Source organism: Sprattus sprattus (genome assembly GCF_963457725.1).
Source record: "Sprattus sprattus genome assembly, chromosome: 8".
Lineage (NCBI taxonomy): Eukaryota > Metazoa > Chordata > Actinopteri > Clupeiformes > Clupeidae > Sprattus > Sprattus sprattus.
The window spans coordinates 22,923,607-22,946,915 of NC_137927.1; the positions used below are offsets into that span (position 1 = coordinate 22,923,607).

The 23,309-nt window shown below is 45.5% G+C and overlaps 1 protein-coding gene across 1 annotated transcript; it reads left to right on the forward strand.

Moving 5' to 3' along the window:
* Positions 1-564: 564 nt before the first annotated feature.
* Positions 565-20,471, forward strand: wtip (WT1 interacting protein; the record flags this gene model as incomplete). Its single annotated transcript, XM_080844164.1, has 8 exons — positions 565-2,077; positions 10,252-10,353; positions 16,564-16,631; positions 18,298-18,360; positions 18,713-18,843; positions 19,041-19,092; positions 19,208-19,276; positions 20,237-20,471. 8 exons carry the CDS (start codon positions 565-567, stop codon positions 20,387-20,389), a joined length of 2,151 nt encoding a protein of 716 aa, XP_080700290.1. The 3' UTR covers positions 20,390-20,471.
* Between the last annotated feature and the right edge of the window lie 2,838 nt (positions 20,472-23,309).

Here is a 23,309-nt window from a genome sequence, read left to right on the forward strand (position 1 = left end):
GCAGTCATTGTTTCGCTCCAGCATTAACCACATTCCAGAGAGACGCAGTGCACCCTGTGTACTTCCTCGCATTCCATCTACATAAACGAGTCCCGTGCGCTTAATTTAATACGGAGATGTTTTGCCTCAGTTTGCCTGAACATCTGTTGAGTTGCCGGGGAATTCTTAGTACAAGTATTTTTGCGTGACTTGGGATTTTACAACAACGATGTTTGGGAAAACAAGCAAAATCAACGAAAGAAAATTCCTCCGCGGAGCGCGCCATTGACTGTAAAGACCTTTCAACTTAACAAAAACTGAAATTGACAAACGTCTCCTGTTGTTCAAACTTTGTTTAGCGGGTGTATCGCCATATTTTCGAAGACAGGGGACATGCATTCTAAGAAAATTGCAGAAAAGACTTGTAGTTTTTGTGAAACTGCGGTAATGGCTACACTGAGCCAGCGTTTTGTTGTGATTTCCATGTGAAATGCATTTTCTGCCATCTCTTAGTCGGTAGTTGGCTGGCCGATTAGTGTACTCGCTCTCTGTCTCTCAACTTGTTCCTCCTCTCGTCAGCAAACCATGGATCACTATGAGGACGATTTGGGACACAGAGCTAGTAAATTAATGGACGATCTCTCATTGTACGAACCATATCGAGATGGATTTTTTACTTCAAGAGACGGCATGGCAATCAATCCTGAATTGGATTTTCCGACTCCAGTGATAACTGAACAGAAAAGTAAGCGAATGAATGGTAGCTCGGTGCCTCACCAGCAGCTTCACTCTGTGGAAAATTACATGTCAGGGAATAAAGTGTATAACGCGGCTCCCGTGCGCTCGGTGAACGGTAACCGAAACGTGCCTTTGGATTTTTGTACCCCTCAAAGAGATGCTGGTTACATTGAAGATGGCTATTGCACCAAATCAGAAGTTGCGCTCCCGTGCTACAGTGGAGGAGCGTCGTCAGAGCGACATAGGAGATACTCCTTGGAGGTGCAGGGACACAGGTACAGCACCGGCTGCGCGTACGATGGGGTTGTGTTGAGCAAGCAAGTACCATTGTCGGGTAGTAGAAGCAATAGTGTCTGTGTTGGCACTAACCACGATGGCAGGTACAATGCAACTAGCCCACGGTCCAGTTTAGCATCGTCTCTGTCCTCTCAAGAGCAAAGTAAACACTCAAGCCCGAGATCCAGTGTTAGCAGTCCTCGGACAAGTTTGGTTGTACCTGGACAGGACAAGTATACCAGTCCCCGATCAAGTCTGGTGCACTGTGATGGGTCGAATGCTCTTAGCCCCCGGTCTAGCTATGCAAGCACAGCCAGCGACACGAGTAAACATTCCAGCCCTAGGGCCAGTCTGAACAGCTATGACAGTGGTAGCAAACCAAGTAGCAACCGCACTAGTGGCATTAGTATGGGGTATGATCAAAGACACATTAGTCCGAGGTCGAGCACTGCAAGCCAGTACAGCACCACAAGTCCTCGGTCTAGTTACTCTGACTCTAGATACATGCCCCCGACCAACCACGACCTGGAGGCTGCAGTGGTGCACGGTATGCCTGTAGCCAGCCCTCGCTCAAGCATCTGCAGCCAGGACGGGAATGCAAGACCTGGTGTAGCGGCCAACTGTGTTGTGAGCCCTCGCTCAAGCATCTCTAGTCACAGCTCCAGAAGTTCCCGCAGCTCAAGGGGATCTATGAGCACGTACCCAGAACTTCAGCTTCCCTCGCCAAGGTCTTCAATGCTGGGACCTGGGCTACAGGAGGACACATTGATCGAGGACTTTGGGGACACGAATGGTCTCCAAAACCGAGTGCATCTTCAAACATTTCCAGTAATTCAAGAGCCACAACAGTCCCAACAGCAGTCAACGCAACTTGGAATTAACACAGATGTGAGCACTGGCCAACCCACAGCGTTTAATTACTGTATAACGTCAAAAAATCAAGCCCCGGGACAAAGGTTTAAGTTGCCTTATCAGGTTACCCCATGTCGGGACAGTGGGCCAAGTCAAGCCGAGAGGCGGCTTGAGGCGCTCACCTTGGAGCTGGAGAAAGAACTAGAGATGCACATGAAAAAAGAATATTTTGGTAAGTCCTTCACCTGCTCATTTGGTAAACATATGTGTAGATACAATTCAGTTATGTGCCCTGTACGAAACTGCAAAACGGGCATTTCTAAGGTAAACATTGATTTGAGTGTGATATTATCCACCTCTTCCATATCCATATTAATGCAGAACGTACACTTCTCCATAGGCTGATTTGTATGCGAAGGAGTTGCCTGTTTTGTGAGGTTCATGTAGAGAATATAAGGTTTTTAATCAAATTGGATTATGTCTGAGTTTAGGCTAGATGCCAGACATATCACACATTTAGGATGTTTGGGACGATATCACAACTTGGTGTAAGAATCACAGTAATCTTGTAACTGATTAAAGTCATCTCTGTCAAGCCATGTTTTTAACATGGGCTAATGAGCAGGTGGTGTCAGGTTCTCTAAGGTGGAGACACGTTTTAAGTATAGATGTTTTTCACGTCCAAAGCAGTTTCACATCTTTCACCATTACCTCAATTGCTGTCGTGTTGTTCGTTGGAAAATCATTATATGGGACTTACTAAGTTAGCCGTGGGCAGTATTTTTTTGTGCAGGGCAGTCTTTTCTGTGTTTGATCATGTGCAACAAGGTGATAATTCGGCAGTCTACAGCCTCAGGGGAACTGGAGCATCAACTGAGTGATGTGGCCTGTTTTGGTTGTGGAGCTGGCTGATCAGTGATTGGTGAGAGGAGCTGGAGGCCACAACAATCCAATCATCATCCGTTAAGTGGTTCTTGGCTTGCTCACCAGAGAAGGGTACATGGACACTGCCAGTGTGTTGTGTTGTGTTGTGGGAAGATCCAAGTGATGTTTGGGAAATGCTGTCCAGCACAGCCTCCCAACACCAACACTGAGCTGTGCTCTACTAAAATGAAGAGCATAGAGACATGATTTCCTCATTTTTGGATCGGAGAGTGCTGATTGTGATCATGTGTGCCTTGTGGGGCTGAGACCTTTTCAACACTCAAGGGATTCATAGGAGAAGATGCCTCCTTAAGACAGCAGAGTTGGCAAAAAAGAGGTTGTTGTAGTGTAGGTTTTGTGTTTTTTTTTTTTACTTAGTAACTGTTTTCTACATTGGTAATTAACTGTCTTTTAACACAACAAAAATCCTTTGAAACTGAGAATAGAACCGAAAAGATGGCTATTGGAAATGTGCAACAATAGGACTTAAGAGGTCCTGTGTGAAACATTATTTAAAAAGCACCGCACCAACGAGATGGGTACGTGTGTATAACTTTGTCCTTTTAAAATCAAACTGAATGTGAAGTAATTCAAGTTGTATTGGCTGTTGTACATCGTTGTTAAGGTAGGCCAGACACAAGATGAAAGTCATTCGTGTGTACAGTGGGAAGTACAGTGACTGTCATTATTATATAGCTTATTTTTTTTAGACACACGTTGGCACTGATGGCGCAATTGGTCTTAAACATGAAAAACCATCCAAAAAAGTCATCAGCCGAAGATGGAGCCAGTGAGAGTCACACAGCCATACACTGACTCGTTACTGAGTCGCATAATCAAAGGCTTTTACAGACAACAATTATAAAATTGATTGGTGTCATTTTTAAAAATATAAACCTCCCAGCAAAGGCACTCATGGAATCATATTCAGTGATGATATGCCTACGTTCAGTTTGCTATCCCTGGGGATTCTTATGGGTATGTAATACCTAAAAGTAACTCACCGAACCATATAGCAATAGAAAATAGCTTGAGAAAACATTACTCCATTTGTGTTTTTGTACAATAACTGTTTATAAAATAGACCAAGATATAAATATATATATATATTTTTTTTTTTTTTTTAATGAGCTCATGGTTCATGGAGTGGTTCATGAAAACTTCTGTAAGTGATTTTTCACAACTGCATTTAATCTTGCAGTCTCATTGCTTGGTGGGACTTCAGGGCACAAAGGCTGCTTGTATGGAACGTAACTTCTGTCAGCATGTGTGCAAGCTTCTCTCGGTGTAACTTCACGCCGCTGCTTCAGTATTGTCATCTTATTTAGGTCCTATTGCACCCATAACAAATACCATGTGTACTCTGTAATGCTAACACCAACTACCCCTGTAGAAGATAAGAGTTCCTTTTTGCAGGGAAATACTAATTTCTGTTTTGGCAGTACTAACGTTTACACAGCACTGAGTGGAGCTGAATGGGACCTTCTGTTCTGTCGGACCAGATTCCCCAGAGTGATTCAGTCGTTTTGCATGCTGAAAATGGCCAGTGGAGTTGACCTCTGGAAGTTTTTTTTTTTGTCTCTGCAGCCTGCATAGCTTTCATGGTGTTTGAGTCATTTAGTCCTTTTTGTATGTCGCACTATTTCGCTGCATATTTTTAGGGAGAAACTTGTTGGAATCATTTGGCAACGGAGACTTTGGTCACTTCCCCCTCTTTTTTGTATATGTACAAACAGAGACAAACAGTAGTGTGTGATTTGAGAGCTGAGTACTGTGCGTGCAGAGGAGGCTTTTTCACTGTGGAACAGGTGAGGCCAGTGAACGCAGACAGAAAGTCCTCACATTGGGACTGAGCAAGTCCGCTCGTGTTTCCCTGGCAACGGTGGAGAAATCGATCGGCTTGGCCACTGAGGTTCCATGCAGTCACACCGGGTGCTCCTCCCGTTGAGGTCCCTGTGTGGCCTCTGTTTGTTGTGGCGGGCTAGCAGGCTGTGAATCAACAGCTGGGGCAGGCTGGAGGTGGTGCCAAGCTCTGGAGCGGGGGGACTCTCCCCAGCACCACCCCCTCCTTCTGAGGCCCTTCATTACTCAGTCAGTAGGGAGCCGGGCAGCACCAGACACTTGGCACACGATCTTGGCTCTCGGGCCAGACATGGCTAGTGGGGGTCAAGTCTGATCACCTGCTCAGAATGATAATGATTGGAGTCATGCACATTGTGGTGACAGACATGGCGTTCACAAAACTTGACTGAGGTCATATTAGCAATCGCTCTACGCGCACACTGTGGGATCAATTTATATGTGCTGCCAGATTTGGTTGATTTTCTTTTTGCTTTGGTACAAAAAATGACCCCAAGAAGAAACATATTCCTTCATTGCTCAAGTAAATGTTCTGAGCACTTCGTTTAAGATTTTCTTCCATGTTCACTATTAAATGCAAAAAATAATTTCTAGGTGTATTTTAGTATACTCCTTCCGTATAGTTATAGTTGATGTATTTGGCAGATGCCTTTGTCCAAAACGACTTACAAAACATTGGATAAAAGAACAGTTACAAGCTAAATTAACTTAAATAAAAAAAAAAACATTAAGTCTCATTTTAATGTAAAACCATCAATTATTACTACAATAATAATGATAATAATAATTAAAATACTAAAACTAAGATTACATTTATGAAGTATGCCTCAAACAAATGAACTAATTACGCAAATGCTGTTTGAAAATATCAGTACTGAGGTACTACGAACGGAAAAGAATCTTGACTACGATCTCTTGCTGCTGAGAGAAGTCAAAAGACAACAGAGTGTATTGTAGTGGTCAAGAGGGGCAGCAAAGCTGAATCACTGCATTTAAATAGATTGGTGCCAATCCAGTGGCTGCCATATAGATGAGAGTGAGAGATTTAAATTGAATTCTAAGTTAAGTCCATACAACTGGACACTGGCTACCCACTAGGGACTAGTTAGAATTTGGAAAAATGAAAAGTTTCCAGCTCAGCCCTTTCCCCTCTGTGATGTAAATACTGACCACATCCGTGCAGTGGAGCCCTGCAGGGCCGGCATAGATGTTTTGGAAATCGTCAGAAGGATGCTTTGGCACATGCTCTCTCTGAGTTTCCCCAGCCTGCTGTGTTATTGTCTTTCCTCTGCTGATTTGGACCAAAGTTTCCACTCTTAGGGCAAACCCTCAATTTGCACACATCACATGTCTCTCATACAAGGTTGGATTGTTTTCAAACCGGAATAAAGATGTTCTGAGATCATGGAAGTCCAGAATCCAGATGATATAAAGACGAGGTTATAGGTGAGGGGGCTTCATACTTGCACTGTTGCATACGAGCAGGTTAAAGGTGTCCTGGAGCAGCTGACAACTCTTCGAATCAGGGTATCCTTGTTCATAAATCTCTCAAAATGATTGAGCGAAATTCCAAATGAACAAAGACCCTACTATCATGGGCGTCAATTTGGGTTGAAAAGTGCTAGGGACATAGATGGGATTTTACATAGGCCATTTTACCTGTCACTGGCCTATGGTCCAAAAACGTATAGGTTACTGGGATTTTCTAGTGCTTGAAAACTAAAATGCTAAAAACAAGTGTGATGTATCTGTCAGTTAGTGGCCAGCGGATATAGAATGCAGTGACAAAACCTTATTCCTCTTGAAACTATAAGAGTTGTGCAGGTGTCAAGTAATAAACCCAGGGATTGTAGCGCAATTATTAGCACGCCAACCTCCGGTGTCTAAGAAAGTGGGTTTGAGTCCAGAGCGGCACTGAGCACAAGAATAATATTACTGAAGACACATTATTGATTTTAAAATCACATAGTGACTGCACATTTAAAACTTGCTCATACTTTGCCAAGTTTATGTCTACAGAGGACAGCCAAACATTCCTGCGCACTTTACAGTGTAGACGCTTATGTTGTCTTAACACTTAGACTAACCTACTAACATAACTTTCATTTTTGGTGTATCAATTTGATTTTATCATTCAGCTGGTGGGGATGAAAATGGTAATCTCAAAAAGTGGTGGAGACATGTTCCAAGCATCCCTAGGGTAACTGATGCATATGCCTACTATTGAAGTGGAACATAACACCTAAAGACAGAATCTCCCATACTAGCATTTGGCAAAATGTTTCAAGATATATGGTTTTATTTAGAAAGTGTCCTTGGCCCATGGAAAGTATAGAAAACTCTCATGTTACCAGCTCCTTACTGTGATATCAAGATACTGCCATAAGTCTCCTAATCTTCATAGAGTGTGCTGCCCAGTCTCAACCTGCAGTGCCCTCCTCGTTGACCTCCACTTCCTGTGCTTACACATGCTGAGCTGAGATAGGACAAGTTCTGACCTTGATATGAAACTATCAAGGCACTGAGACCATGTCGCCCAGGTCCTTTGAGCTGGAGAAGAAAGAGCTCTTTCATGGCAGAGAGAGAGAGGAGAAGCGGTGCCAGTGGGTGCCAGGTGGGTCTTCCTTGATGAAGCGGATGTGTGACTGAGCCTGTGGCACTACTTGCCAGGCTGTTTTATCCCAGCATACCAATTGCTATGCCACTTGCTTTGCCTCTCAGAGGAATGTAATTGCACAATCCTAAATCCAGTACAACTGTTCCGTGTGCATATGCCTTGTTCTTGATCCGTAAAACCATCGATCGAAAAGCTTAAAAGGCTCAGTCTGTAGACAGTGTAAAAGAATATTTCCTTTGATTATTGGCTGGTCATTGGTGAACCTGGGTACTGCATACCACAAGTTGTACACCGCCACAGTTATATTGATGCAAGATAATCACTGACAAATGTGGGAAGTGATTCAAAATATTGAGTAAATGTACAAATGTTTTGATTTTCAGTGGGTGACAGTTGTGGTTATAGTGCAGGCATTCATGAAATAAATGTTTTCTTATTTGTGAGGAGATACTCCAGAACTTAAAAATAGAGAAAAGCCAGTTTTTCTATTGACCTGATTAGACTATGTCCAAGTTATACAGTGACCACAATAACAACTAGGTGGGTGTTTAGTCAGTTGTGAATCACTCATCACACATGCATAAGTATAGTTGCAGTCAGTGACAGACTTCCTTTGCTATACTGTTTCTTCCTTCCTGTCTTCACCAGAATGAGTGCACCCCCCGAGCTAACACCTAAACCGGAGTTTACTCAAATTCACATGGTTTTCCGAGACATACACCTTTAGTTCAAAGTGTAACTTTGAGGCATGGGTCATTGATCAGTCCAAACACAGCCCAGGTTGGCCCAGAGCCAAAGTGTTTTGTGTGAATAATACCGTGCAGTGCTATTTACATTGGTAGTTTACGTGAGCCCTTCTCATTTAATCTTTGGACATTGTCCGGAGAATCGAGTCCAGAGTTTCCTTTCTGCACATGTAGCACACAACAGGGGATTGTCCGTCTCAGACGTATTCTCACTAAATGGAAATACTCTGTTTGGTTTACTGTACAGTCACACCCCAGATAGCAAAAGGCCAGTGGACCACTGTCGGCCCACTGGGGGCAGAGCTGCCAGTCCACTTGCCTTTTGCTCATTGGTTTTCGACGGGTCACTAGTGAGTTACAGACAAACATTGCCCACCACTTTGCCTCTCACTTTTAAAACCTTTTTGTTACCTCTTCAAGTTTAATTGACCAAGTCATTTTTCACCTTGAAAGCCTTCTAGTGCCATAAACCTTAGTGTCTGATATTTTAAATAGACTCTGCCAAGGGTATGATTAAGAAATCCCAAGAATTGTTAACATTTTATGTTATTTTCTAAATATCCACCGCCAATATTATGCTGGCGATGATGGTGGCACACCACCATTGGATACCACCTCTATCTGTGACGGACGACACGGGAGAAGAGTTTTTCTATGTCTACACAAGAGAGACAAACACTTTTGGGCGTTCCTGGCTTGTGGTTACCAGGTTACGGAACTAAAGGCTAGACATTAGTTAGCTACCTAGCTAACGAACATGAACAATTACGTTTCTCTGAAATGGTGTTGAATTACATACAAATTTGTGAGAAAGTGTTAGCTAGCTAACTTTTGATGGGTAGCTAATGTTTGATGGTTGGTTGGTTGTGACATTTAAGCTAAAAAAAGACTGTGACTGCACATAAGTATCATTCATTATTTTCAGCTACATGTCTTACACTGCCTTCACTCATATTGGTATTGCTGTGTTGCATTGCTCAGCATAACCTTTTTTTGCCCTGCCTAGTTGACTTTGCAACAGCCACTTGTCTCTTGTCACTGTAAATTGGCAACTCTCATTAACAATGAATAGCAGCCGGTCACTGTGTCTCTCTCCTGTGTCATCCGTGTGGATGGGGTGTTTCTTTTACAGTCTATCGGGTTGTCCACATGCCCACTCGCTTGCTTTGAATGCTCTCGACAATGACCTGCTCTATTCACACTTGGACTTACACCAATGAAGATTTTTGTGCTATTCATGAGTATGGGTTGAAAAACATATTCTCTAAGGTGAAATGCTTTATGTTGACTTATGAGCTGTTTGTGAATTGAGCAATGATTAGGGTAATTTGCTTTGCGTTGTGGTCTGTGTGTTTGATAAGATCACGGTTACTATCTGTTATCATTACTTACTTCAGGGTCAGTCATGTGTTTTTTTTTTGTTTTTTACTTGCAAGCGGAAATGCCAATATTTGAGTTTGGCCCAGCAGGTACATTCAAGCATGAAAGGGGACACTTGCATTTGGCATTTTGAGCTGGATCCTTTTTAGTTAAAAACGCAGCCTTATCCAAGCAGGTGTACATAAAAAACAGCACTACACTCTAGTGCTTCAACATCAGTGTTGTACACTTTTGCTTGTGTTTTTGATAGTTGAGATCTCAGATAGTGCTTGTAATTATGGCCTTTCCTACTGAATTGAATGTCTTTTTGGGGAGTGGGACGGGGACGGGACGGGGGGGGGGGGCTCAAGCCAGCCCCCTGTCGGGATGTTGTGTCCTGTGGCTGTGGTGACCCCAGGCTCACCCCACCCAGGCTTTGACCCTGCACTCGCTCTGGAATGTGACCCCAGGGGAGGCCATCTTGTGCGTGAGAGCATGGCCATCGGTGGTTCTGCTGACTCACACTTCAATAATGCTGCATCCTGAGTTCACCAACCGAAACCCCTCTCCTGCTGCACCCTACACTTTTACACAGAGAAAACCAAACGGAAATATCTGCAGGAACTAGGCAACACCATTACAGTGATTACTATGATTACAGATGTTTTTATCCATGTTTGGAGACACTGTTGTTGACAGTGCTCATAATTAGACCAAATGAAAAAGGTCAATATGCTTTTTGGTGAAAGTGTTCTGTCATATTTTTTTGTTTTGCTTATATAATTGTCTCCTTTTTTCACAACCTAGCAACTCTGAACATCATTAAATATTCCTCACTGTTGCTATGGTTATTGAAGGCTGGTGCTTAGTATGTCTGATCCTCTGTCTGCACCTCTCTAGGTATCTGCATCAAATGTGGGAAGGGGGTGTACGGAGCCAGCCAAGCCTGCCAAGCCATGGGCAACCTTTACCACACCAACTGCTTCACCTGCTGCTCTTGTGGTAAGTGCGATGAACACGTAGTCCCTCATCTCGAACAGATACCAACTGAAGAAGACACCAGAGCCCAGCCATTGTGGCGGTTCTTAGTCCTGTAATGGGAGCAGTTGTGTGAATCTGAATGAGACCGGGGAAGACCATGACAGGCAGCATGCTTCTGGTCCCCGCAGACATCCTGGCTTTTCTCTATCTTCCTCTGTCCACAGTGAACAAGAAAAAATGTTGACTTTTGGGGAATCAGGTTACCAGGTTCCTTCTTGTGCTTTTATCGTTACCCCTCTCTCTCTGTCGTGTGTCTGTGTGTCTGCCTGTGTGTGTGTGTGTGTGTGTGTGTGTGTGTGTGTGTGTGTGTGTGTGTGTGTGTGTGTGTGTGTGTGTGTATATTGGTGTGTGTTGGGGAGAGAGAGAAAGAGAGGGAATGTATGAGAGTTGGCTTAAGGGCTGGCCTGTCACCTGACTCCGGAGCTGCTCTCCTGTTTCCAGTGTAAACAAGAGAGAGTGGATGGGCAGAGCGCACAGCAAGCCTCGGCTTCATTCATTTTGCTGTTGTACATGGATACTGTTTCCTGTGGCTTTAGAAGAAATGCATATATTAACATGTAATTGTATACATATGACTGTAAATTTATTGTGCTCACCAAAGAATAGAGGGCAGAGCCTAATCCCAAATACTTTTTTTTTTTTTTTTTTTTTTTCAATGCCTTGTTGGTTCCCTTTGTGGAGAGATGAGTCAGTCACAAGTGACGGGATGTTTAGCGGAAGTGTGATGACATTTCAGTGTCCTCTTAAGCCTCTCCTGTGACCAGAGTAATCATTTATAAACTTGGTGAAATATTAATGTACAGTGTAGGCATCTCTAGTATTTATGCCATGGCTTGGAGGTGTGGGGCTGGAATAGAAAGGGAAATCCACGATGGAATTCTTAATAGGGTTCTTAGTTTAATGTATTGTAGGATTAAGATTCCATTTCGACCTTTTACTTACTCCATATATTAAAGGGTGCTCCTATTTCTTTGTTAGATGCGGTCCAGATGAATAGCCATCATGTGGGCGCCTCTGTCTCTAATGGCTTCTCGGGCCATTTAGGCCCTCTCAGGAGTGTTTGTCTCCAGCGTCCATTCTGAGATGTATCATTTTAGGTCCTTCTGAATGAGATTTACAAGCCTCTAAGTTCAGTGTTTGGTTTTGCTCACACAGTCAGTGAGGTTTACATTCAAAGTGCCCGCAGCTGTCATAACACATGTCCTGATTGATGTGGGCCATGCAGCCCGCCATGTTTTCTCGTTAGGCCCCAGATTGTGCCAGGGCAGGGCCGTGCTTGAATGGGGCAGTGTGCATTGAGCTGAGCTGAGCCGAGCCGCGCCGCGCGGGGAGAGCACTCCCAAAGAGCTCTCTGGGCTCACCGGTAGCCTTGGGCTTTGTTTAACCATGCATAATTGAGCCCTCCTCTTGGCTTACTACCATGGTTGCACCCTTTTTTTCACAAAATGGCCAGGAATGCAAACTACACCCCCCCTCCTTTTTTTTTTTTTTTTTTACTCCAGCAGGCCTTCCCATGAGGGCTTCAATCAGTCACAAATTGTACCAGGGCAGCTTATCAGACAGAGCAGTTCTGAACACTGAGTAAATGGCATACACACACACACACACACACAAACACACACCAATTACACTCTTACATATACATGTACAAAAACAGACACTCAAGCACCCCCCCTGCACACACATGCAGACTCGCACTCAATGACGAACACATACTCCTTTCATACGCTAGCTATGAGTAACAAGATGTCTGCCCTTTTGTTCTCCCTCAACCCCCCAGTCTAGCTTTGTCAATGCCCGTTTATAGAGGTGAATCACACATTCACCAGCTCTCATTTCTGTTTTCTCACATGTGCAGCTTTTGTCAGAGACACCATGGTGATTCAATTGTTTGTGCCTCTCTTGTAGTGGCTGTGCTTAACGACGTGTGCGTACACACACACACGCACACACACACACACAGAGGAGTACACCCATGCGTGCACATGCACTCTCTCTGGGCCGTAGTGAATGATGCGGCTTCTTAAAAGCGCTTACAGCACCTGGCTCGGGCTTCCTGTGAAAGCGGTGAAAATATTTATACCTGCCAGACACATGAGGAGTGAAGCCGTGAAGCAACCGCAGTCGGTTTGGATCACAACCAAGAATACAAAGAGCAATTTGCCCTTCAGAGACTTCAGTGGAGCCGTGGCCCAGAGTATTTCCTCCGCTCCACAAGAAAGGACAAGCATCCTGTTCCAAACATTCTTTAGGACGCATGAAGGGCAGTGCCTTTTATTGTGATTGTCTGATTCTCTCAGAGTGGAGTTAGGTTACAAATGGGCTGCTGATTATGCTGCCCAGAGCTTTACTATCTGCTGCTACGTTTCACCAAATTTGAAAACATGGAGGAAACCACAGCAGGCTCTAGGAAGTCTCTCTAGGACAGCCAATGCAGTAGAACTGACATGTGGACAAACAGTGAGAAACTTGTGAAGATATCTTAGCTCTGTTGAGTGTAGTGTATTTTTTGCAAGGCAACAGCTTAGGTCCATTCTATCTTTCTTTCCTCTTCTCCCCTGCTTCATCGCATCCGACCTGAGAGAGCTTGGGCTGGCGTCAGCATCAGGGTCTGTTTCAGTCAGAAGAGGGCTGACTGAGGCAGCAGATCAGCAGCAGCAGGCCCACACATGTCCAGATGACGGGCCTCAAATTCCCCCAATCTGCATGGAAAGCCCACGCAACAGCCCAGTGATTCACCCCTCCTCCAGCCGCCTCCAAATGGCACTGGAAGACCCCACTCTCTCTCCCCATCACCTCTCTTCTCCCTCTTCCACCTCTCCTTTGCTCCCTCCTCTCTATATCTGTCTTTGTCTTTGTCTCACTCTCTTTCTCCATACCCCCTGAACCCCATCCCCCCCCTTCCATTCCCGCCACAGCCGTGCCCAGCCCAACTCAACCCAACCCACCTGCAGGTGATAAAGAGCTGCTTGTTCTCTCTGGATGAGGAGGAGGAGGGTGGGGAAGGGAAGGGTGGAGAGAGGTAGGGCAGAGCAGACAGGAAAGGAGGAGAGTCCAAACCTGGAAGAATACCCCCGCCCCTTCTCCAGTTGGAAAGAACCACATAGTGTGTGGATATTTTTTTTTCATGAATGAACAAAGAAACAACCCCTCTAGTTCTCCAAGGTAAGACAGGCCATTGAGCATGAAACATTACAGTGGAGACTGAGGTGTGCTGATGTTTTTCATAGTTATATGAATGTGAAGACAGGAGTTGGTGTTGATTTTGATAGAAGTTAAAGGGTCTGGTTATGTAACAGCTCAGACTGCATAGCTGTTGTCATAGCGCTGTTTGCATACTCGTACATAAAAATAAACAAAAATCCTTCTTTCTGCCACTTCAAGGGGAATGGCAATTATCGGTTTGGTTTTTATTATAGGAGGTTTTTCCCTTTTAGGATGGCAGGTGTACTGATCAGCTATAATCCCATTGGTTCAAATTTGCATGATATTTGATATAAGTATCATTTATTAAACTAGTTATCCAACCCACATCAAAGCCTCAAGATTACACTTTTTTCGAAATCGTCTGCTTTTGGCTGCTGTCTGTCTGGGCTTACACACCACTGAAAGGCATCACTAATTGCTTTCACAGCTATATGAAAAAAAAAAAAAACCTGCACAAAAGCTGTAGGCGTAGGAGGCGGACTAAAAAAAGGACCCGTGAGATATCATTACGTCGTGGCCTTTCCCACCGGCAACTCCAGGCTGCAGTAATGTGTTTGGGCTGCTTCTGATTTGATCTCTGTGAAGACAGAGGGACCATGACCAGGCTGAGAGCAATCAGCTGGCTCCTCAGCACTGCCACCGGGCACAGAGGACCATGGCTCACATTGGCCCCTTTGTCACCGCTGAGATGGTGGACCCCACCCCATCCACCTTACCTACCTACAGTAAGCTCTGTGTGGAGGTAATTAGCAGATTAGTTTTCATGCTGCCTGGTAGGGCCTTGCTGCTGTGGCGTGATAACAACACTGCACCCACAGAAAGCTGTTCTTGTTTGTCCATTGATATTGTTAGAGGTCATTTGTGTGACTGTTCGTAGGCTCTTGGTATTTGTTTCAGCAAGCCGCCACACTGATAACGCTTATTCAAGGCTTCCTATTTGTCAATACATAATGGGGCAACACCTTGGCGTTCCTTTAGTTGTCAGATTCTGCATCACTCTGGGCATATAGGTCTTCGTAGACCATTTAGAGGAAATGGGGGAACTGTAGGAAAGGAGACGAGAAGATGTGCCGCCTGAGAGAGTGATGAAGATAGGACATTGCCGAAACAGTGCTGTCATGGGAAACAGCAAATTTGGCTGTCGGCAAAGCAGAATAAAGACCAAAATATGTGAGTGTAAAATCCCAATCTGCAAAGGCCTGTGGCAGCGCCTTATGTCCCACAGCTCTGTGAGGTAGCAAGCCGAGGACACCCAGCTCACTCTGTGGTCAGGCTCTCCCCCCCGTGACAAAGACAGGGGCAAAGGAGCCCGAGAGCAGGACTCTCCTCCCCCTCTCTCTCTCTCTCCTGGTCTCTCCCTCTCCCTGTGGGGAGGGGACAGAGTGTGGAGGGTGTGTGGGGGGTTGAATGGGACCAGCCGGTGACCTCAGGCAGAAAGAATGTCCCCGTTTGCTCAGGCCTCTCTCTCTTTTCTCTCTCTCTCTTTCTCTCTCACCCTCTACCTCTACCTCTGTATTTTGTCTCCTTCCTTTGCCCTGTCTCCCTGATTCTCTTCCTTTCTGTAGACCCACCCAACACAAGTTGGTCAACTTCATCCACAACTGTTATAAAATCTCACCCAAGTGCGGTTTGGAATTCATTTTTTTTTTTAGAAATAAAACTTTTGAGGACTTTAGAACTTTGCCCACTGAACATCTCTTCACCAGTAGTTTCTCATGTGGTGGAGTGTTAATTATTTCTCCCACCTCACCTTTTGTGTGAAGAGAATCATTCATTGTCGAAGCTATTTTTGTGTTTGTCCCCGCTCCTTCCACCTCCATGGCTTCTGACTCTTTGTGTGAATGTCGCAAGAGTATAAATTTGGGTGCTTAAAGAGCGTGGGGAGGGTGGGGTGTTGGGTGGGGGGGGGCATCGCTTTCCCATGCTGAAACCCCCATAAACTCGATGGCAGCTCAAGACGGCAATTAAAGCGGACTAATCCTCCAGATTTATGAGGTCCATGTGCTCTGTCTGCCAGGCTGGGTGAAGTCATCTCTCTGCCAAGAAAGATTCGGCTTCCATTTAGCCAATTTGAATGGGCACACATGAAATAAAAGGCCAAAACATGTGGGGAGGCAGAGGGACGGAGAGTGGGGAGGGGAGGAGGGTTGTCACCCGTTCATCTCTTCTCATCTTGTCCCAGCTCCTTCCTCCCAACACCAGCCTGCTGACATCCAGTCCGGGACTGGTGATTCACATCAAGGCCCTTCCTGAGAGCAGCACAGAGTGTGTGGTATGCTTACATTGCAAGGTCACAGTCCATCTCGATAGATTTCCATGGAAGTCAGTGACTATGGCGTGTAAAAAAAAAAACACAACTTGGGTGGGGGCCCCAGTTTTTTTCCTGTCATGTTTTTGATGAGATGTGAACGGGGCAGTGAGGGGGTGGGAGTGTTTGGTCCAGATGGTGAGGAGTCAAGCCTGTGAGGGTGCTGCTGACAGGCCACTGAGTGGGAGCCTCTCACAATGGCCCCAAGCTGGGGGAGGTGTGGTGGCAGGATGCTCCTGAATTGTTGTGAGCTCTTTTGCTTTTTTTTTTTGCTGTTAGCCTACGCACTTTGCTGAGGACAAATGTGGGTTCCCTGATTGGTTCTCTGGTTGTCCAGTGTGTTCCTCTGACACCTGCCTAAAGCTCCTCAGCTGCTTGTAGACATGTGGATCACTTGTTGTGAATGTATGGCTCCAGGGCCTTGTGTTGACACTCAGACCTGACTATCCACTTCTAGAGCCAGAGCTGCAGGATTCACTTTGTTGTCTTTTTGGGTCCTGGTAACGACATGGAAGTGTCCCTCTCGCTTCCCTGGTATTGTGTTCCTGTTGTACACCTCAAGACAAAGGGGAACTCGTGATGCTTGATGGTGGTAACGGAATGGTAACCTGAGCTTATTTTGAGATGTCTTCATGCCTTTCTTCTTGTTTTTCCAGGGAGGAGGCTTAGAGGGAAAGCGTTCTACAATGTCAATGGGAAGGTGTACTGTGAGGAGGACTTCTTGGTGAGTATTAGTGTGTGTGTGTGTGTGTGTGTGTGTGTGTGTGTGTGTGTGTGTGTGTGTGTGTGTGTGTGTGTGTGTGTGTGTGTGTGGGTGTGCCTGATATGCTAAATACAGGTTGTAAAGGTAACATTTGTGGAGAGGAAACTGAAAGGGTGTCCTGCAAATTGTTGAACTCTGGAGAAGGAACAGATGCCTTTTAAAGCTGATCGACACAACACCCCCCACAACAACTCCCACTTATTTCCCCTCATTTCCCCAAGGGGCACACTTCCTCATGAGGCCTTGTCCCAGTAATTACTCCCGTTGAGGGAGTGGTCCGCCTGAGCGGCTGCTGTTGCTGCACGCTTCATTCTCCTGGCCTCACACCCCTTAGTTCTGTCAGAGTGTGACAGGCTGATGCCATTTTTTTTTTTGCTCACACTATAAAAAACAAATTGCACCACAAAGTAACCGTCTTGGGAAGTATTGTATTGTATTTCTGATTGTAGTATTATCTTTTATGTGGAGTACCGGTGATGAATGTTTTGTTTCTTATGTTAGATTCTAGTGATGAGATAGACCCCCAAGTCTCCCCATAACTGTCAGAATGCTCTTGTATAGCTGGATAGGAAGCTAGAATCCTTTAAAATATCAGACCCATTGTTCTCAGACATACACTCGACATGAAGCCTCCTCCCCCTCCTCCTCCTCCTCCTCAAGACTACAGAGTGACAAGTGCTGTCCCAACAGCACCAGGGGGTCCAGCAGATGGTGGTGTCTTCAGTGGCAGAAGGGCTTCCTGGTATTGACCAGCTCCTCCCATGTCCACCTGCTCATCCTGACCAACATCACCCCCAAGCACTGCCCCCATCCAGGTCATGACCCCTGGGGCCAGATGGCAGCCTGGTGGGCAAGGCTCTGGAGCTTCATCCCAACGCCCTTCTCTCTGCCTGTTTTTGGTTCTCTATCCCTGGCATTGGAGTGCTAGGCATGTTTTTTAGTACTTGCAAGCAATGCAGCAGGATCAGCTGGAACCTAAATGAAAATACCTCTGAGGCAGCGATACCAGCTCAGTGCCATGTAGACTGGCTTGCGTGGGTGTTGAATCCTTCTCTATATTCAGACAGAAAAAAAAAAAACGGTGCAATTTTCATAAGATGAACTCTTGCCATAAAATGAAAATCCATTACTTGAAGTGATTAACTACCCAGCTGCCCATTCCGAGCGAGAGCCAAGGAAATTGGGCTCTCACCTGTCCTGCCCTTTGAAGAGCTGTGTGTTTGAAAGGAACTGATGAAGGCAGAAAGGCCAGCGCTGATTGCAATGGGAGCGAGGGGTTTTGGGAGCTTGTGCAGCAGGAGATGGAGACGGGGGTCCGCATTAGCTCAAACAGCCCCTCTCCACATCCTGTTTAATGTGGGTGAAGTACAAAGCCTGTGCTCTGTAACCCAATGGAGGAGAGAGATAGGAGAGAATAAGAGAGTTGGGGTAAAGCTCCTTAGAGTGCTGTAGGAAGAGGGCAGTGGCTCCCCCTAGGGACTGTGCTCAAAGGAGAAACCACACGAGAGGTGGTTCCTGGTCTGGGGAGATCAACGTGGAAAAAGGAATAGATGGCCTTGCAGAGATGTTATGCATGCATCCTCCTTCATGAAATGTGTTCACTAATGAATTATTCTATCCTCTGCAGTACTCTGGCTTCCAGCAGACGGCGGAAAAATGCTTTGTGTGCGGTCACCTCATTATGGAAATGGTAAGAATCATAGAGGCTCTGAGTATGACATTCTCTCAGATAGTGGTGTTGCCCTTGAAGCTGAGTCTTTGAAGCTTGTCACAAAAACAGTGAAGCGCTTCCCATTTGGAGCTCTGTAGTGAGGCTTGTATTGTTTTGGGTGAAATGACATAACCCGTGACGTTCAAAGCATTGTTTAATCGCTGCTTCAAGGAAAGGTTTAATTTGGCCCAGTGCCTCGGATGCATGGATTGTCATTGTTTTTAGACACTCCCTGTCACACACCACACACATGAAACACGTAGGAACGCACGCACACACAAACTGTGTTGTCCTTAATAACCTTTGCTTCATGTCTTGTGTACATTGGCAGATCTTGCAGGCACTGGGCAAGTCCTACCATCCCGGCTGTTTTCGCTGTGTGGTCTGCAAAGAGGGTCTGGATGGTGTGCCATTCACAGTGGATGTGGAGAATAACATCTACTGCGTCAAGGACTACCACACGTAAGGCTGGACAGCACTCAACCAGATCCCTCTCCTTCTGAATGCATAACATTCTGCGTCCCTTTTTCCCATACTGCTGCATGCGAAGCCCATTAAAAACATGAACGTTGTGCCGAATGTTGATAATAAAAGGAATTGTATGTGATTGAACAAGGCACCTGAGTAATTTTTAGATATGTGTTTTTTGTTTCTCATAGGGTTTTTGCACCAAAATGCGCATCCTGTAACCAGCCCATCCTTCCTGCTGAGGTAAGCATCTGTCTAATCTTTTGATCATTCGGAGAAGGGGAGTTACTTTTACAGAGCTGACCATTAACATGTGTGTTTGTTTGAGCCGTATTTGTTGTTTTGTTTATTCATCCAGGGTTCTGAGGAGACCATTCGTGTTGTATCGATGGACAAGGACTACCATGTGGAGTGCTATCACTGTGAGGTAAAGACCACCATCCATACTATTCCACTTCACTGATTGATAAGTGTCTCTGTAGTTATGCTGTCCAAAAAGACTGGTTCAATATCTGTTTTTGTGTATGTGCTAAGTTTTTTGGTAAAGGTAAGAGTGTGTCTGTATGAGTGTGTTTGTATGAGATGTATCTATACGTATGTGTGTGTGAGTGTGTGTGTGTGTGTGTGTGTGTGTGTATGTATGTGTGTGTGTGTGTGTGTGTTGGAGAGCTATAGCAGCAGAATAAATGTCTGCTCATTGTGGAAAGAAAGACTGAAATGGTGAATTATTCACTAGGACATTCCTGTGGTGAGCCATGACACAGCTCTGGTTGAGCTTGTGTAACTCCCGGTCCTCTGTAAATAGATTACCCAGATAGCAGCCTTGCTGTTGGTCACTCAGATATGTCATGTTTACATGATCTCCCCCAAATTGGCCAGTTTGCTATGGCAGGGCTTCTGTGATCTGAAATGGTTACTTTATGGTTTTCAGAGGCTTTCTTAAGTAGTGTTTAGTTTATGTCCTTAACTGATCTTGGTGTGTTTGACTTCTCTGTTTGTCATGCCATACATGACGTGTTACATTCCTGGGGTCAAGTCAAAGTGTCACCCTGTCACTTTTTGACGTTTGTTAACGAGGAAGGCCATTCCTTCCTGGATGATCTTAAGAAAAGGGCTGACAAGGATTATTAATCTTTAACCAGGGCTGACACATAAGCAATAAAAGACCCGCCTGAGGTTAAGGAATGTATTTATTGAAGACTTCTGCTTCTGAAATATGACAGGACAGTTCTCCTTGGTGTAAAGCCTTCACTCTATTTTTATCTGTTATGGATTTTTTCCCCCAAAAAAGATGACCCCATGTAGAACAGGCTTAGCTTTACAGTGATGAATGGTGTTTAACTATGGTTTCTCAGTCTTCATATATATTTGTGTTGTGTGTGTGCAGGATTGTGGGCTCCAGTTGAACGATGAGGAGGGCCATCGCTGTTACCCTTTGGAGGGTCACCTGCTGTGCCACGGCTGCCACATCCACCGGCTGAAGGCCCAGGCCACCGCCCACCCTCCCCCCAACTACCCCCTACACGTCACTGAGCTGTGAGCAGCGCAGCCCCGAGGGGCTCCAGCCCAGGACAGAGGAGAGGGAGAGAGAGGGAGAGATGAAGAGAGAGATGAAGAGATGCCAAGCACTGAAGGAGAGGAATGAACTATTCCAGCAACCATTGCATTTCTACCTTGTGGAGAAAAGGAGTGGACGCCAAGTCCTCATTTGAACACATACGTACATATATATATAAACTCTCACATGCACAAAAGCTCCCTCCACTAAAAGAAAGAGCCTCTCCCTCCCAAGCAGGCCTTGGCAGCCAACCTCTCCAAACGCTGCGACCTTACGTTCCCTGTCACACCAGTGTGGTTGGACCCGAGTCCTGTGTCCCTTCCAGAACATCCTCTTCTCCTCGCTTTCTTGGCCTCCGAGACATTGAGAAAGAGGCCCCCCAGTGCAGCCAGAGGCCAGGCCTGACGTCAGCACTGTGACCCCACGAGCAGAGCTCTGGCAGGGGATGGACTAGAGGGGGAGAGAGAGGGAGCGCGGCTCTTCTTTTTTTTTTTTCTTCTTCTTCTTCTTCTTCCCCCCCATTTCTGCGCGCTGACCGAAGACATGCGCCACCATGCCACCCAGAGCCTCCCCAGCCGCCTGCAAACCCTGGAGCAGCGACGTCCGGCATGCTGGCACCGTGGCCCTGCTGCAGGCACAGAAAGAGGAAGAGAAAGAGAGAGAGAGAGAGAGAGAGAGAGAGAGAGAAACTAAGACTGAAGAGAAGTGGACATGTTGTGCCTTCCGAGTGGCCTTTTCATTCACACAGATTCACGCACTTACTGCAGCGCCCCCCTCTCAGCCACTGCCACTGCCGGCGGGCCACACACAGCGCTGTGAGTGCCACTCGCTCACATCTGCGATGCACACACACACGCTGCTCACACACGCACTCCACACCAAGAGCTGGAGCTCAGCAGCTGATGGCTCTGCTGGTCTTGGTGGCATTCATTCATTCATTCCCCATAGCTGTGATTTTGAAGAGGCCTGTGTGACCTTCAGAGATTTACATGCTGTGTCTTAACTGTTTAACCATAAGACTTAGGTGCACATAGATGGTCTATTATATATGAATATATATATAAATATATATATTTTGCAGACATTTTCCACGTTGAAGAACTTAGAAGTGTATTTTTTGTCTCTTTTTTGCCTTTTTGGAAGTGCTGATGTTTGGGCTGGAGTGATCTATTCGAGGCATTTAAGCCTCATGTGCCGAAGGGCCAGGGTCCTCTGTGGCATCTCTGCTCCCGCAGATCACAGGTCCAGGAGCCTCTCCACACGGTCACTTCTTCACATGCTCCGCCGGCCTTCAGAGACTGGTGCTCTTAACACATTCCAGACACTGGTTTGACCAAGCAAAGCGTGAGGGGGCCTAGGGGAACGGAGGAAGAGGAGAGAGCGAGTGTGCCGCTCCTCCCCGTGGAGGAAGAATGCCCCTCGTCCCTCCCTCCCCTCCTGACATGCCTTATAGCAGAACGGTGCGTACGTACGTGCGTGCACGCACAGCCACACTCTGCCTCTGGTGGGAGACTGCCCGCACTGGTTGCCATAGGTTAGTTACGGATGAAAGGTTGCCCCTTGGATGGAAGCCTGGAAGAGCTGGTCTCACCCAGGTCTTCTGGTAGGGATGTCTCTAGCTGTCTCCTATGTCTGGGTGGGTGTGTATGCCAGTGGCTGGACCATGGCACAGGCTCACCCATGTATGTCAATGTATGTTTTAGGTTGTTTTTGTCATGTGTGTGTGTGTGTGTGTGTGTATGAAGCTGTGTGTGTTGTCATCAGCAGCGCCACCATAAGGTCTGGTCTGGTAAAAGAAGCAGCTATGTCCAGTCTGCTGGGAAGTTTGTCTCTAATACTACTGAATTGAACAAAGGACTGACTTACATGGCGATGAGAACAGACAGGAGAGGACAGGCAGAATGACTATTTGTGTTTCTCCCAATTTGACCCAATATTCAATGAGATTATTTTACATGCAATGAACAGTTGTTTGGCGAACTGAACAATTTTGTGTAATATATGCATTTCTATTAACTTAACTCACACGCATCACCCATTCATGGGTTGTACTGAAGCTCACCATACCATCAGCTCCCAGAGGTGATATGGTCTTGCACTTGGCTACTAGTGAGATTTTTTTTTTTTTTTTTTTTTGAGATTTAGTCAAAAGCACAACCAACATTCCCCGCCCCAGTGTATTCAGCCTCAATACCCTGGGATGGGGAACATTCACAAGAATCCGAGCAGTGCTTCTGAAGAGGTTCCACTCTGCTCCAAGATGTCTTAATATACTTTTTTAAAATTGTACTACTATTGCATAGCACACAGGTAGTTTTCCTGTACATAGAGCAGCTAGTTTTGTTTCATGCTCCATCAAGTAATTCCAATGAAAAGTAGCTCAATTTATTTCTCCTGTCATAGTAGATCTCCAAAAGCACATCTGACATCTGTTGTATCACTTTTTTTGTATCGTTTAATAATTGATTGCCTAGATGTTTCATGAACAAAAAGGAAAGTAGATTTATTTATCTAAACATGAAAAGTCTAAAGTTATTTAATGTATTAAAAGTTGGGACGTATCATTTAACCGTAGATGATATAATCTGCTTTTTCAATAAAGTGGTTTTGTAGTTAACTTAAGAGTGTTGGCCTTCTCTTTGATGCGGTTTCCATTTGATGTTTATTATCTACAATGCCAAGTGAATGTGTGCATTGGTAAAGTCTTACTCCAATCTACATTTCAGTCTCCGTTCTGCTGATACATATTTGTACCCAGCACATGGCTTCTTGTAGTCCTGGAAAAGGAGCTAGCTGGCCAGGCTTAGGAAGAAAGAAAAAAAAGTGTGGGTAAGTCCAGAATGTCCTGACCTCACGCAAAAGTCTCACGCTGTCTCCCTGTGGAGATCTTGGAGTTGGTCTG